Below are 18,495 nucleotides of genomic sequence, written 5' to 3'. Positions count from 1 at the left end.
AAATTGCTTTACCTTAATTCAATTTTGTTTACCTTGTAAATAGGCCTATCTAATTTTGCATTGTAAAACAAGCACTCAGTCACCAACATACACATGCAAACAAGACACCTGCAACTTCTCCCCTTCACTAATGCCACTCCAAAAAGTGTTTTACAGGCTGTCTCTAATACATAGCAATGTTTAAGGTACTTCTTTCCATTTCTATTTTTCTCACTTCATTCAAGATGATTACATTTTTCTTGTTTTTAATTTTCCCAATACAAGGTTGAAAGTAGCCACTGTGATTTTTTTCAAAAACATAAATCAGTCTTTCCTTTCTTTTTAACATTTCTTCTCTTTGCTTATACAAAGAAAGACTCTTTACCACAAGCTATAGGACTTGCTTGTCCTAACACCTGGGCATCCATATCTTTTGCTCTGTATATTTGCATTGATATACATTGGTGTTTGTATGTATGTATGTATGTATGTATGTATGTATGTATTTATTTATAATTTTGCAATCAAGTCGAACTATTAACTTAATTTTGATATTTTTACTTTCTCCCCTCTATTTCTAATGCTTTTTTTTCTAAATCTTTCCACAAATCCTTTCATTGTTATACTTTCTGTCTAGATAAAACTTAAGCTGTGATTAAGGAAAAGGGAAGAGGTATTAGAGGTTTTAGGAGAGAAAAGTCCATTTATGTACTTAAATAATTTTAGAAACAGTCTAGAAATTTTCTAGAATAAATAATAATTATTTACTATATTTTTATTATGCATGTTAATTAGCTGTCAATGAATAAAAAAACAGACTCAGAGATATAAAAATTTCTATTACAACTATCATAGATGTGTTTGTGAATTACCATGAACAGTGCTAGCCTTTGCTTGCCATCTCTGCCAATCTCTGGTGCACTCATTCTTGCATCTTGACACTTTCTAGGGTGCTCTGCTCTAGGCTGGAGAAGTTGACCTACAACAATACCACTTTATGACTCTATCTACTGCTGGGATGAGCACAATAGCCCAGGCATAGTTTTCTTATGAAAGTGGCAGGGCACAACAGGAAACCAGAACACCATCACTCTCAATTCATTCTATTGCCAGAGTAAGCTGAAGACCAAACCTTCGATGAGAAAATCCTGCAAGATTATACAAATAGGAGTGGGACAACCTGTGGCCCCAGTACACAAATTCCTCCCTGAAATATTGTTTTTTCTTGTATTAAATAAAGATTCAATCAAAGTGTTGTACATATTATTGTAATAACTATAGATGTGTTGTTTTTCATTTTATATTCATCTCCAAATTTCAACTATAATAAAATACCAAGAAAAAATTCCCTCTGACATCTGCTCCAACCTTAAAATTCTTTGTACATATAGCAACAAGAATTTTTACCTTTGTATTTTTTCTTCCAACATACTACAGAACTACAAAAAGCATTTTTTTCTCTTATAAATCACTGTGTTTCTATTATCTACTCTTATTCATAGAATTTAGCAAATATTTTTGAAAATAACTTCTGGTATTATAGCCTAAGTTTTAAAGACTAACAGATAAAGTAATTGTGTGTTCTATAATAAAATAAAGTTTTTATGTAAACATTCAGCCAAATATGGAGATTAAACATACAGCTATATTTTTTAATGTATTTGATTTAATACCTCCCTTTTTCAGTGTGTTTTCTCTCTATTATAGCTTCAAGGAAAAATGAAGGATTACATTTTGTTTTTCCTCCAGGTACTTCATCAATTACAAGGCTGAAGATGACAGATTTTTCAACATTGATGCCAATACTGGAACAATTAAGACATCGAAGGTTCTTGACAGAGAAGAAACTCCATGGTACAACATCACAGTTGCTGCTTCAGAAAATGGTAAACTGCTCTTTATGCATCATAGGGAAAGATGTCACTTGAACACCAAGTATCATACAGAGCTTTCCTTGAGAGTGGGTTTCCCATCTTTTTTTTTTTTTTTTTTTTTTGCTGTGAGAACCTAGCAAAAAATACAGGATATGTTACACTTGTTTACTTAGTGTTGGATGAGGTGAGGAAACCCTTTACTTTTTCTTTTTTCCTAGACAGCCCTTATCCTTGAGTGGAAAGTGTTTGATTCTCCTGCCAAATGTGAGAATTTTTTTCTCTTATATTTATGCCTTACTTAAGCCATTGAGGAAAAATACTTCATATGTGGCAGTTTCAGAAAAAAAAAGAAAAATTAATAAAAGCGCTTGAATAATTTTGTCAATATGAAACTCCAATATAAGCTCCAATTAGCTTTTATAGTACTTAACTTAAAAGAATAACTCATGGAATATCAATAAAAATTCTCAGACCTCTTTAAGGAAAGCATTGAGAGAAAGCTTAACAAGGCAATTGTGTCTTCCCTCTTCCAGGGTATTGCATTGTGATAAACATCTAAGTCTAGGAAAATACAAGCTTAAATATTAATCATTATAAATAAATTGAAAACTTTGGGTATGACTGTTTTACAATGAAATTAGAATTAAACTCTTATAAAATAATTTATGATCATAAGAATATATATTTTTTTCATGTATGAGGGAATAAAAAAATTCCAAATTCCTGCAATTTGAAATTGTATACAAAAATTATATAAAGCTTTCAGGGATGGGGATGTGGCTCAAGTGGTAGCACACTCACCTGGCATGCGCGGGACGCTGGGTTCGATCCTCAGAACCACATAAAAAGTAAAAATATAGATGTTGTGTACACCGAAAAAAACACTAAAAAATAAATATTAAAATATTTTCTCTCTCTCTAAAAAAATTATATAAAGCTTTAAAAATATTTCTGAGATTTCATGACAGAACCATAGGTATGCTGGAGATTAGGAATATGTCATACTCAGGATATAGGACATTAAATATTTTTCACAGATTCATTTAGATATAATTCATATAATATAAATTCATTCTTCAAATGCTATAATTCAGTAGCTTCCAGTATATCACAAAGGTGTACTTTCTTTGCCACAATAAATTTTAGAATAATTTTTGGTTCTCCAAATCAATATTCTGCACCCCTTAGCCATCCAGCTCAGACTCCCCCAATCCCACAAAGCCATTAATCAACTATTAGTTTCTATAGATTGGCCTATTATTGGTATTTTTATGAAATAATTATACAATATGTATGTGATAATTTATGGCTGGTTTTACTTCATTTAGCATAGTAATTTCAGTATTTACCCATGTTGTCATGTTGTACTCTGTCATCAAAACTTCATCCTTTTGTATTACCAAAAAAAGATTCCTTTCTTTGGATATAATATACTTTATTTGTTCATTCATTATGTGATAGAATTTTGTGTTGTTTTTAATTTTTACATTATATGATTGATGGTGCTATGAGCACTAGTGTGAGATTATTTGAAGTGGACATGTCTTCATTTCTCTTGGGTACATAGTGAGGAGTGGAATTGCTTTGTCCTACGATAACTTGAAGTTTAAATATTGGATGAATGGCCAGCCTTTCCTCAAGTGTCCACACCATTTGTACATTTCACAAAACAGTGTGATCCCAACTTCATAGAATCACCTAAACTTTTTATTATCTGTCCTTTTTATTATAGCCACTTGTTAGTATAAAGGTAAGCCTTGCTGTGTTTTTCAATTATTGTATTGCCCTTTGTTTCATAAAAATCAATAATTAGGCTTCTCCAATGTTTTACATTTTACCTGCACTTTTCATATATATATATATATATATATATATATATATATATATATATATATATAACATTTTGCACTTGCAAAATCAGCTCAAGTGATTTCCATTTAGATTTTTTTTAACAAAATTTTAAAAGCAAGCATTTACTAATTACTTTTCAATAGGCATTACTAATTACTTTTCATTGGGTTCATTTGTTTTCACTTTAAATAATATTTACCTAACGTAACCATATTAGGTGGGCAATTTTGTGTCCTTAGGGACCCAAGGGCAATTAATGATTATTACATAATGATTCATTTAAAATCAGTTGAAAAAAAAAGGGAATGAATAGGTAAACATGTCCAGGAAATAGTGATGAAAACATTGAAAATATCTTACAGGGAAGAGAAAAAAACTCCAGTGGTAATTAGATCAATAATCATACTTCAGATTAATTCTCATTCACTACCTAAGCCCAAATAATATTTGCATCAAGTGGAAACAAATTTATAAAATATACATTAATTTATCTGTAGCATGAAACAATATATTGATATCATTTCTAAAAGAAATGCCTGTTTCTTACTAAAGTAACATCCTAATTATATATTCAGGAAACTTTTTAAAAATATTGCTAACATCTTATGAGAACTGAGTTATTACATATCTACTAAGTAAAACAGTATACTAAATTGTAATTTTCTGAATTTTATCATTGCCAAAAAAATGCCTTAGAGAACAAATCAATGAACACTTCTAAAATATAATTTAATCATAATCATAAACTAGTATATAAAAAATAAGCACTAGTTAAACTTTTATCGTTCTGTTGGGAGATTGCTTTAGAAAAGTGTACATTCATGCACTTATTGTTTGGCCTAATTACCTGTTAACACTGGTGGGTAATCTCTTGTACAATTGTTTATAAACCTTAACTTTAACATCAGCCATGCTATCAAAGTATTTTCTGGTGTATTTTACTTTGACAAATCTAGTTGCCACTTTTTCAAATTGGATTTTTAAAAATCTTTGTAATGTAATAGTTTCTGAAAGGTTGAGTGTTCTTTGGAATTGTTTTTAGTACTTACTGTTTGCAAATACATTTTCAGTCTACCTAGGGGTTTGTGCAAATAAGAGAAATGTGTACCCTCTGTGCAGAAGAGGGAATGTGCCAGTATTTAAGAGGGCAGGAGAGCAAAGCACTCCTGTGCAAAGTAAAAACTTTCCTGTGTCACATGTATTGCGTGGTACTGAGGGGTGGTAAAATTGAAAAACACACAACCATTCAGGTAGAGCTGGATGCATTGCAGCTGCTAATTATGTCATCATTGTCTCTGACATCTTCCATCCTGTAGTTCTAGATCAGAGAGATTGTTCAGCTGCTTTGCCATAGGTAAAGACAGAAATGCGTTCCTGGACTGTATTTTTACCTGCTGTTGCTAAACAGCACTATTATCTTATATGGATACCTTTACAGACATATGATTTTAACTAATCTTTATGAGATAGAGGTGACTTCAGTAAGTAAATTGAGACCCACAAAATATATGAACCTAAATATTCAACTTTCTAAAGCCATGTTAATTCCAGTATTTTCATCTGGAAAAGCTGACCCTCTTTAAGCCCAAGCATAAATCAGGTATTTTAGGTATCTCAGGTACACTTTATTATTTACTTTTGAAATTAATATTGTGATGTAAGTTTATTTTCACAATTGTAAAGACGACACTATCAATAATATAAATTCAATAAATAAGCTGTGGTTAGGGAGCTAGATGGAAATACATCGTATTACCATCACATGCCACGATCTTGGGGAACAGTACTTTCCAAATAAATACCTTGAGAACAATTCCATTTTAGATAATTTTATACTCTTTTATCTACCCTACAGCACAATCATTTGATAGCTTACATGACTTTTCTTTTGTTGTGTAACAGAAAAAGGCAACAATTCTGTAGGAAAGAAGTCCAGGTAGATTCAACTGGGTTCTCTGGCTTAAAGTATTACAATGCTGAAGTCATATGTCAACCAGGATAACCTCTTCTCTGGTTGCTCTGGAACAGATCTGATTTCAAGCTCATTTTTCTTGTTGGTAAATCTACTTCCCTGATATAAATAAATAAATAAATAAATAAATAAATAAATAAATAAATAAGCACTAGTTAATGCTCCACTTCCATGTTCCACTTCCATGCTGGTTTCCAACTGGGGCAGTAACTTCCACCTAGAGGAGGCCTATGTTCCTTCTCCTGTGACCCTCACCTTCTGCAAACAAGCATGTGTTCTTCTCATGTTTCGAATTTCTTTCTTCTGTGACTAGGTGGAAAATCTCTTCATTTGCAGTCAGTTTGCTTAATTGACTCAGGTTCACCCATGTAATAATTTATATATTGACTTGGAGCCTTAATTATATCTGCACCATCATTCCATGACAGTATCCGGATTAGAGTTGGACTAGTAACAAAGGAACAGAACATTTTGCTGCAATCTTTAGAATTCTACATGATATAGTCTTATATAATATGTCACAAAAAATGAAGAGGGGAGCCAGGTGCAGCAGCACACACCTATAATCTGAGCAAAACAGAAGGTTGAGTCAGTAACATCATAAATTTAAGGCCAGCTTTGGCAATTTAGCAAGGTCCTAAGCAACTTAGTGAGACCCTGTCCCAAATTTAATAAATAAATAAACAAATAAATAAAAAAGGTCTGGAGATGTGGGTTAATGATTAAATGCCCCTGGGTTCAATCTCCAGTACAAAAGAAACAAAACTAAACAGGGGTTATTCTTATTGAATAATAAACTTTCCTTCAAAGGTACATACTATGACTCAATTTTCCTTTCATGCACTCTCTTGTGTGGTGCGTAAATTTATCCTTACTGTCCTTTAGACCATGCTGGAATGATTATCAATGACTATCTAATAGCCAAGTTCAATATCCGCCCCTGATTTCTTTGTGACATTTTACTAGGTGAATGATTCTTTGTTTATTTGGAATTTTCTCTTTCTTTAGCTACAATTGTACATAGCACTTTGATTTGGTACAGTTTTAAATCTCTATCTTAAATTATATATTAGTTAACTCAGAATATATTAATAAACAATATTTGCCAGACTATATGATATTTTAGGGAAACTAAAAGACATGCTTTTTTTTCAAATTTACCATTTCTTTTCAGATAAACTTTGTATATTATGCATGTACAAATCTTAAACATAACATTCAAAGTCCTATATATACATATGACTGTAATTCCAAATCCTATTAGGATATGTAAGAGAGCCATCACCCAGAAAGTTTCCTCATGATTCTTCACAATATTATATTCACATATATTCAGAGGTCTGAGTTCTCTATTCTGTTCCATTCATCACTTTGTTTTTGTGCCAGTACAATATGAATTTTATTGTATGTCTTAATATGTGGAGAGAGATAATTTTTGCCTCTGAAGAACATAAGATTCTTATGCAGAAGACAAAGTAAGCAGAACATTGCGTTATGGCTTTGGCAGCAGTCATTTTATGGCTAGAGAAACATAAAACCGGTATGTTAATCTCTCTAGGAAGATCTGCAAAGATTTTATATATAGGATAGTGCATGGATTTTGTCTGGAGAGGAAGGATGAGTAATGGTGTGCATGCATAAACACTTCTGTTTCCAGATGTATCTGTGTATTTACAGCATGCAGTTTTATCATATGAGTTTGGGTGTATATATACAAATGTGTGCACAAATAATTGGGACTGCTTGTGTGTATGAATGTATGCATATGCATGAAGAGAGAGAAAGACACAAAGAGAAATAAGAGGGATAGATTTATTACAAAGTCTTTTCTCACATTTATATGGAAGTTAGCAATTGCAAAACCTGCAGTTTTCAACATCCCCAGTCTCAAGCTAAAGGCTGGCATGCCTCTGTAGCACCAGGAGTTTAGGGTTCAGCTTGAATGGCATTAGTCAGGAAATTTATCTTTTATGTGGGAGTAAGAATTTCGCTTTTTAAAGCCTCACCTATTTGGATGAGGCTCACCAGCACTCAGGAAAGCAATCAGCTTTATTCAGTCTACCAACTTCAATGTCAATCTCATCCAAGTACTCTCTTGAAGAAATACCCAGAATAATGTGTGACCAAATATCTGAACACCTCATGATCTGATAAGTGAACATATAAAATTATCCGTCGCAAAAACATCTATTTTGTCATTTACTCTAGTTTTTAAATTATTTTTTGCAATTTTTGGATTTTAACTTAGACTGCTTACTATAGCTTTTAAAGATTTTGAGTGGCATACAATCCACACTGCCCATGTCAGCATACAGAAATTCAGTCATCTTAGAGAAGGGTCTCAGAATTTTAAATTACAAATCAATGGTTCTCCAAATGTGGTCTTTGGCAACTCAGTAAGGCAAATCCTCAGGTTCCATCCAGGCCTGCTGAATCAGAGTCTCTATGGCTGTGGCTTCGCAGTACCAGTATTATCAAGCTTTCCTGTGATTCTCTTGCATGTCAGAGTTTAAGGCCATTGCATATGTGATTCTAATGTGAAGCTAGGTTAATAAACCTGTGTTCAATGAATATTTCATTTATACTACAGCTGTATTTACTACTAATCCCATGGACTCCCCCTCCTCCTACAAATGCATTCCAATTAGCTAAGAAATAAACTCAAAGCAGGACAAGTATAACTTTGATAACACAATGCAGACTTCTCTGCTCTAAGTTAATCCTCTGTACGAATGTGTATCATTGTTCTACTCATAGCACCCCTAAAGGACATGTTTTTGAAGGAAGTCATAATCCTTTCATTTCTCAATGTCCTCATTTCATTTTGTCTTCCTTTATCATAGTTTACCTCTAGGAACTATTTCAAATGTCACAACATCTTTGAAATGTTTCTAAATTTCTTAAGTCAGTCTCACAGCTGTCCCCTTCTGCAGTCTGACTTTCTGCATGCATTACTTATAGCAAGTTCTTATTACAATTGATTTTATATTTTTTAATCTTTATTTCATTATAACAATCTCAAATTTAGGACTGGAGTCTTATTTTTCTTCATCATATCATTTCCAAATGCTTAGTAAAATTTTTGGCCCATAGAACGTGGTCAATTAAATGTTGTTAAGTACATGGGTATTCTCTACTCCTCATCCCTCCACCTAACTGTCTAACAAATATTTCACTCTCTGTATAACTCAATTACCACTAAATTATATATTTCAACTTTACCTAAAACAATTTATTTTTTCTTTTTTTATGATGTGTACTAAATGTGAGAACTTTTACCACCTGGCTGATTTATCAAAGTGCAGCTATCATTTATTGTTTGCAAGACAGAAGTATTTCTAAAGAAGCTAAAGTTAGGGAGAGGCTACTTTTTCATTCTTGAATCAGAAAGATCTTTCTATCGCTAGTAATTATATTCTAAACAGTGGCAGTGATTTCATGTGTGTGTAGTAATATGAATGGTTTCCTCAATTCACTGTTGCATATTCTCTTATACATACTATGTACAAAACTAAGTTCAAGGACTAGAAACCAGCATTTATATATTCCTTGTTTATCAACTCTACTTTTTCCTCAATTTTCATGAAAACATTTTGATGCTAATTGATGCTTTTTTCTTAGCACAAATGGAATACAACCCAAAGAAACTATATTGCTCGAATCAATGATCAAGGTAATAAAATACTGGTCTGAAAATTTTGTGTACATGTATATGCATCAATGTGTTCCTTATACATCTGCATAGAAAAGTGTACTTCAAATATAGTGATTCAAAATACCAATCCACAGTAGGGTTCACAGTTTCTGTGGGTCAGTCATGACATGGTGTTGTCATAAATATTTTGGTTGGGCTGCAGTCACTTCAAGGTGATTCAGTCTTGAGGATACAGCTTCTAAAAGTCTCCATCATCTCCCTGGCAAGATTGCAGAGAAATTCAGTTCTTTACCTCATAGGCTTCTCCATAGACTGCTGGAGTATACTGACATCAAGGTTGCTGGTGATTCAGTAAGAGTTATCCCAGGATGACTAATATGGAGACAGCCATCTTCTGTATGACCAAGGCTCAGAAATGGCACATTGTTACTTCTGCAATGTTTTATTGTTTAAAATGAGCCAATTCTATTACATGTAGCAAGTGAATATACAAGTACATGAATCCCTAGATGTAAACTTTGGAGCCATCTTGTAGATACCTGCCAAAATTTCTTTGAGGTAAGTAATAATAACACAGAGAAAAATATCATTTAATTTGCTCTTAGATCAACAATGTTTCATTGAGTCATTTATCTATAAAATTCATAGTTCTCTTTGGATTTGCTTTGATCGGACCTCTCTATCATTTCTCTCTGATCTTCCCATTTTTGCATTGCTTTTTGTGTGATCTTTTACCTTAGTGTTACTGTCTTACAGTGACCAGTAACAAGCAATGTGCTAACTGGTAACTTAATAACAATACAAGTGTCATCTTAAATCAGGATACGTGCATCCTCATTCACATCCTGTGGAAATTGTCACTTCAGATAGCCATTAAAAATGTCATTGCTATTAGGTCATTTTGGATCTTTATTCTCTGTCCTTAAAAACTGTATACTTAACTGGAATGTGTTGAATTGACTATTGTTATGCAGTTATCCTCATCTGTTTGGTATCATTAAGGCACATATTTTAATTTCCACTTGTAGTCAACTCCATTCAAAACTTCTGTGGTTCTACACAGTGAGAAGGAGTTTGGTAAGGTAATTACTATACCTACTATATTCTTTTCTTGTTTTTTTGATATTTACTTAAAATATTGATATTTTCAGAGCTTTCTTATTATAATATGCTATTATAAGTACCATATTCTAAAAAAATAGAACAAGTGTATTTATTTAAACTGAAACAAACGTGATGTTTACTCATTTTCAATATGATGAGATAATAAATTTACATTAGTTGATGTGTACAACTTCAATGGCTTTGGGAAATTTTTGGCATTTGATGATTAGTATTTTGAACATTGCTGGTATAATATATATTCCAATAGCTCCCTGTGCATATGTGAAATAATGTTTGATGTATATACTCTTCAATTGTAAAATCATAATCTAGTGGTCTGTATAAGCATTAAAATATTTTATTGTTGTATATAATCATTTTGAAAATTATTTCCAATTCTTTTTGGTAATAAGTAACCCTGGGTACACATAACCAAAACACATAATATATTCTTGGATGTATTCTAGAATATTTCCCAAAGAAATATTGGTTAGCCTCTGTTTTAAATAAATATGTAATATGCTATATGATTGACCTCAACGTTGTAGTATATTAAATTTGAGATTTAAACTGTCCTAATATATTTCATATCAGAAAAATCACACTTAAAATGTTATATTCTGCTCCAAAATTATATGAAAGACTTCTAAAAGGCTTAGTTTATAATGTAACTTGAAATTGCATGAATTTAGTGGTTATAGAAAATAAGTTCTAGCATTTTTATCAGAACACATTTTAGAAATTTTTAAGTTACTGTAGTTTTTACTGATTTCATTTTTTTAAATATAGGTACTCTTCCATTTTCATACCCTTGTAATTTCACCAAGGGTATCAATTTCATTTTATTAATTACCATTATATTGTTAATAAAGTCTTCAAATTATCTCAGTAGTGCTGTGATGCTTAATATTTAAGACTACTGAATGTAGGGTAGGGTGAAACCATCTAAGCCTGTTTTCAGTTTTATACAAGCAATTGAAACTTGGACATATTTTTCAACAGATTATCTCATTTGTAACAAAGTTTATAACAAGACTCCAATTATGTATCTTAATCCACTACATGGTATATACTGGCATAATAAATGTAAACTCTATAAATGATAATTTAATATTAAATACCACTTGGTACATGGCCAGGACAGAATTACCTATAGGAAAACACAAGAAAACATGCATAAGCAAGGTTAGAAATGGTTTTCTAAATTTTTATATATAAAAATAAAATATTATAGTGCCTACATAGACTATTCAATATTAGTTTTACAATTGAAGAATTTCACTTTTAAAATACATCATTAAACTCACTCTCCAATTATCATTTATTTTGTGTAAAACTCATTGTCGTGATTCCTTCAATGAACTATATATTGACAATTAAGATTTGTTCAATAATTCATGAAGATTTGGTTCTTCTTTTATGTGATTTGTTTGTAATTGAGTAATATTCTCATGAATTGAAAAATCCAGATCTTATTAAACTTCAGTGAGTTTTATATATGTACAGCCATTGTGTAACCACACCATTCTTGGTATGACAAATTTACAGAAACTCAGAAAAATGCCCTCTTTAAATTGATGCCCATACTCCTCACACATCAGCTATAATAATGTTGTGACTTATTTTACAATAATTTTTCCCATTTCAGGAGCATCGTATAAATAAAACACAAGGTATATATGATTTCAGACATAAAACATGCTTACTCTGAGCTGCTGTTGAACAGTGTAATATTTTAAGATTCACCCATATTCATGATAACAGTACAAGATTTATTTGTTATTCATTAATAATATCCCATTGTGTGATGATATCACAATGTACTCATCTATTTTCCTGTTGACGAGCATTTGGTTTGTTTCCAATTTGGGGTATTACTTAAAGCTGCTGTAAATATTTATACACAGTGTTTGCATAGAAACATTTTTCATTTATCTGTATATATATTTAACTTCATTAAAAAACCGATTTTCCAATAAAGTTTTAATATTTTAGAAAATATAAAATTTCTGATTGCTCTACATTATCTTTGAGAGTTTATCATCCCTTTCATTTTATTCATTCATTTGGAGTATTGTGGAATTACGTTGTGGTTTTATTTCACTAATGACAGAGATTTTGAAAATATTTTCTACTTCTCATTTGTCATGTGGATATATCTGTTCATTATCTAAGTTTCTTACATCTTTGTGTTGGTTATTTAACTAGTTTTAAGAGTTATTCTTATATTCTAAAATAAAGTTTTTGATATGTTTATATTTTCTACAGAAGCTTTCTAATTTATTTACTTTTTTAAAAACCATGTATTTGTTTACTTTTTAAGAACAAGAAATTTTAATTACTTTAAGCTAAAAAAATTGTTTTATTTTATTATGATTCTTTGTCTTGTTATAAAACTTTTGCTTGCTGAACATCTTAATGTTTACTCCTAAAAGCTCTTCTATTAAGTTTACATGTTTGATTTTTAAGTTTAGGTATAAGGCCCACCTAGGATTATTTAGTTTATATTACTTATAATTGATGGAATGTAATTGTGCATGTTTATGAGGATACAGTGGAATATTTCAGAATGTGCACATCATGATCAAATCTCAGTAATTAGCATAGCTATCCACTCAGATTTTATAATTCTTCATTCAAGATTCACATTTCTAGTTATATTGAAACATTCATGAAATTTAACTATCGTCACCCTATAATGAAATAAAACACCAAAACTTGTTCTTCCTTTCTCACTTTGTATTACCTGACCAAGGTTTTATCTTCCTCTATTCCTCTTCCAACCCTAGACCTTGGAAATTAACATTTTTTCTCCTTACTTCTATTTGATCAACTTTTTTCCCCACATTTTTTATTGGTACACCATAGTTGTACCTATTGACGGGATTTGTTGTTATATATTTGTGTCTGCCCATAATATAAACAATATAATTTGGCCATCACCACTCCCCAACACTTTCCCTTTCAGTCCCTTCCTCCCATTCCCTGGTTCCTTTCAACTATTTTACTGTTCTCCCATTGATTTTTGTGAGAACTTCCCCAACTATCTTTTCCTTTTCCCTCTCTAATTTCCACATATGAGAGAAAACATATGACACATAACATAATTTGCTTAATTTAATGGTTTCAAGTTTCATTCATTTTCCTGCAAATGACAAAATGACATTTTCCTTTATGGCTGAATAAAACGTCATTGTCTATGTGTACACACACACACACATACATATATATGGATATGTGTATATATATGTAAATGTGATATATATGTAAATGTGATATATATGTATATAACATTTTCTTTTTCCTTTTATCTACTTATGGACCCCTAGTTTGGTTCCATAGTTTGGTTACTGTGAGTTGTGGGGCTATAACCATGGATATGCCTGTATCACTATAGTATGAAGACTTTAATTCTTTAAGATAAATACTGAGGAGTGCTATAACTGGGTTATATGGTAGTTTCATTTCTAATCTTTTGAGAGACATCCATATTGATTTACATAGTGGTGTCACTAATTTACAATCCTACCAATAGTGTAAAAGTGTTCCTTTTCCTCTATGTCCTTTGTAGAATTTATCATTGTATTTCCCATGTCTGCCATTCTGACTGGTTTGAGGTGAAATCTCAGTATAATTTTAACTTTGCATTTTCCTAATTACTAATGATAGAGATAACTATTTTTGATTAGAGGTTTTGAGTGCATATATTGAGGAAATCCCTTCAAGTTTTAATTTATTGTGTTTTGGTTAAATTAAAAAATACATTTTGGTTTCTTTGAAAAAAATTGTGTGTACACATATGTAACAAGTAACAGATGGCCCCCAGGTTTCATTGGCTTAACTTCAAGTTTTTTGACTTTGCAATGGTGTGAAAATGATACCTTCTTTAAACATTATACATTGAAATTTGAATTTGATTTTCCCTGAGCTAATGATTTATTTCCACTGGGCAACAGCAGCTCCCTGTCAACCATGCAGTCACTTGGGTAAACAACCTATTATCTGTATTGTACTACTCTGTTGCTGAGCTCTCACCTCCTGTATGTTAAGTGTATTAAATGCATTTTCAATTTTTGATGTTTTGACTTATTCTGAGTTTCTTGGTTGTAACCCCACACAAAGAGTATCTATATGCTCATTGGTTTTAAAATGTTAAACCACCAGGATACACTGATATAATAAATATATTATCAAATCTCCAGGGATTCTAGAGACTTATTTGGTATATCTTAATTTTCTCAGAAGGATGTTTTTTTCCCTGCCACTGTCTGGTTTCTGATCTCTGAGAGTAGTGGCTTTTTGTATATTTTTTTCAATTTTATAATAATTTGTCCCAGCAGACTGATCTATTATTGGTTGCTCCTTCCTGATGAACATAGGAAACTTTTTTTTCTTATGTCCTGTTTCCAAGATTGCTAAACTTGTTATTATGAAATTTATTTAAACATTACACTAAACACTGAGGTACAGAAACATAAGGAAATCAATAATTATGTAGACTAGGTTGAAATATTTCCTCAGACTTGATAAAGTGATTTGCAAAAAATGTGCTGCAATTTAGGAGAAAAATTAAGCAATTAAAAAACCTATGGAAATTTTAGATAAATCAGAAATGTTGTTATTTTGAAAGTATTTTCAAGTTCTTACTTCAATTGAACTAAATCAATTTTTGATTCACAGATTATTCATTACAGGTGATGTTCACAAGAAAGGTGACATTACCCCCAACAACAGCAGATCTATTCTAAGAGATAAGACATTTCCCTCCATTGAGAATTTGGAGATTGGTGGATACTATATATTCAGATATTTTAAAACAAATATTAAAAATGTATCATATTTGTTTTGCTATTTTTCTTAACAATTTTGCATATTAGCTGTTTCATTTTAATTAAGAAAACTATTTTCTGATGTTGAATGGATAAGAAAATGTTTATTATGTTAACATTACTTACCAATAAAATGATAATGCTACCAAATCTCTATCTAGGAATTATTGAAGTTCTAGGCAGCATAGGTAATGTTATTATAAGTTCAAAGGAGAACATGAGTTAATTCAAGATGAATTGTTTACATTCTACAAAGAGAAAAAAGAGGAAAATCTCATGAACCATATGAAGAAAGAAACAAAGATGAAATGTTGACACTGTGAATTATTAAAAATATTATATTTATTAAAAATATCTGAAAATAGAAATCAATTTGTTAGATTCTCTTATAATAATTACATGGGCCAATTGTACATAGATAAGTCTTCTTTTAAAAATTTATTTCATAATCAGCAACAAATGTTTACATATTTTCAATATGAAAATATTGTACCTTATACAATAATTTATAATAGAGGAGAATTGTTTTGACTTTAAGATTCTTATTTACAGAACAAAGGCTGTACTCATACCTAAGATTAAAGGTACACCCACTAAACACACATTGCTCTCAGGCAGTGATACTAAAGAATTGTTGGAGATTCAGAGGTAGCTGCCACAAAATACTTTCCTTGAGAAACTGTATATTCATTCTGAGTAACTCACTTATCTCTGGAATTCATAAGACAACTATGTGATGAATAAATTGACAGCTTTAATCTGACAAAAATGAGGTAAGAAGCGTACATGGAATAAATTTTGGATGACTTATTTATAATTTTAGATATATAAAAATAAAATATAATATTATAATATATAAACTATAGATATACATCATAAAATATATATTATATACTATATATACATATATATAATATATATATTTAATTAACACACATTTGCTTACACACAGGTGTTGTTCCATCACTGTGAAATAAGTGATTTAAAACATGTCGACTTGATTTTATTTTCTCTCATATAAATTTCACAGAATGAGTTATATAAAGGCATTATATATGACTATAGTACATAAATGTCTGAGGAGCAACATATTAAATATCAGATATTCACCTCAGTTACTCAGTATAATAAAATATTTTGAAAACAGCATTTGGTTTCTCAATTAATATTTATATATGATTTGAAGAATAGAAAAAAAAGAGAGAAAATAGACATATTAACAGCACTAGTATATACCAAGCATTGTAATAGTTTCATCAGTAGATTACTTCTTACTGCATTAGACCATCAAACTAGCAAGAACTTTTTAGTATTTATTTATTTATTGGTATTTATTTATTGGTACTGGAAATTGAACCTCCACATGCTTTACTAAGAGTATATATCCCCAGTCCTTTTTATCTTTTATTTTGAGTAGGGTCTCACTAATTTGTTGATGATGACCTCAAACATGAAATCTTGGGCCTCAGGCTCCAGAGTATCCAGGATTATAGGAGTGTGCCACCATACTGAGCAATTTATTAATGATTTTATCTCAGTTATTATTTTGTCTTGAATTTAAATATGACTTTCATATACAACATTTTAAAACTACAACTAAAATTAGCAAAATTATCTTTCTTTCCAAACACACACATTAAATGAAGACTTTGTTTGTTTGAACTCTTGGTTTCAAAACTTCTTGTTATTTTTTTAAGGAAATGATGGAAACACATTCTTTCATAAACAAAATTTATGCTAACATTTCAAAATGTTCCAGTATTAACTCATAATCACTTTTCAAAAGAGGGAGGATTATTTTGGTTTGTAGATATTTTTCACAAAAAATGAAATATGTTCACAAAAGTTTAAGAACAGAGACCAAAAATATGATTTTTAACTCCATCTTTATACTTATGGGCATTTAAGAAAATTACTCAAATGAAAATGTGATTTTTAGAACTTTCATTCACTGAAAATTCCTGTTGCAATGTAGATAAGATTTTTCTTTTTGAGTAGATTTTCATGAAGAAAATAAATAAACCCTTATTTTAAGAAAATAATGCATATTATATGCATAAGAAAATTATCTATTTTATTCTTATTCACATTAGAAAGTAAATAATTAGATTAGAAATCACCAAATTCCTTAATACACTTATACCAGTAAATATGACTTAGATTTCTTTGAGAGGATGCATATGTAAATAATAATGGCTTTGAAGTAAAAGTAAATTAATCATTTAAGTGATGATTTTTAAGAAAATAGTAGCTTTAAATTCACTTTCTGTATTCAAAATCAACAGGTTTAAATCAGGTAAAGTGGAATATTTAGTTGTTCCATCTTCTCTCATAGCCCATTATACTAGCAAGCACACATAGGCATTCATAACTATTCCCTGTATAAAATTGATAGTTCCTTAATTTATAGAAGATTAATAAAATTTTGCAATATCATGCTAGGTTTTGCAGCACAATACCATTTTCACTGCATTTCTGTCTCTACAGGTTTCAATCTGCTGTTGTGAGTTCCTATTACCTAAAGTATAGTTCATTTATAAATAATATAATTTGTAATTGGGCATGGTGGCACATAGCTGTAATCCCAGTGACTCAGGAGTTTTAGGTAGGACGATTGAAAGTTTGAAACCAGCCTCAGCAAATTAGCTAGACACACAGTAACTTAGAACCCGTCTCAAAGTAAATAAAAAAATAATGATAATAATAATAATAAATAAAAAGAGCTGGGCATACAACTCAGTGGTACAGTGTTCCTGGGTTCAATAAAATAAACAGTATAATTTGTGCTAGAAATTGCATGTATAAAATTGATCGCATAACATATGTTTTGTTTAGTTTTTCATTTTTTTAAATTTTAATATTCAGAAGGGATTAAAATATATGTTGTGTTCTCTTCTTTGCTTGTAGACTAGAATTTATATGACCCCTTAATTATTTTTCAAAAATCCAGCTGAGTGAGTCAAATCATTCTTATTCCAGGTTTATAAAGGAAAAAATTAAGGCATTAAAATCATAAATGACTTAACAAAGTATTTGCTCTTCAAGAATACTCTAAATGGGATACATATTTATTTTTTTCTGATTTGAGGGTAATTTGTTTATTATTATTATGGCATTGGAGAAGATAATGCTAAATGAAGTCAGCCAATCCCCCCCAAAATAAATGCCGAATGTTTTCTCTGATATAAGGAGGTTGACTCATAGTGGGGTAGGGAGGGAGAGCATGAGAGG

At 30.7% G+C, this 18,495-nt stretch overlaps 1 protein-coding gene across 4 annotated transcripts in view; it reads left to right on the top strand.

The window, feature by feature from the left end:
• Positions 1-18,495, top strand: part of Cdh18 (cadherin 18) — a 302,844-nt gene that overhangs the window by 246,837 nt on the left and 37,512 nt on the right. For all 4 annotated transcript variants that reach the window (XM_076856171.2, XM_076856174.2, XM_076856173.2 and 1 more), the window contains one exon: positions 1,729-1,865. In XM_076856171.2, the coding sequence (XP_076712286.1) occupies positions 1,729-1,865 (137 nt within the window). The remainder of the gene's footprint in view (positions 1-1,728; positions 1,866-18,495) is intronic.

The sequence above is a fragment of the Callospermophilus lateralis genome, chromosome 5 (genome assembly GCF_048772815.1).
Source record: "Callospermophilus lateralis isolate mCalLat2 chromosome 5, mCalLat2.hap1, whole genome shotgun sequence".
In the NCBI taxonomy this organism is placed as follows: Eukaryota; Metazoa; Chordata; class Mammalia; order Rodentia; family Sciuridae; genus Callospermophilus; species Callospermophilus lateralis.
This window is presented reverse-complemented; position numbering and strand designations above follow the sequence as displayed.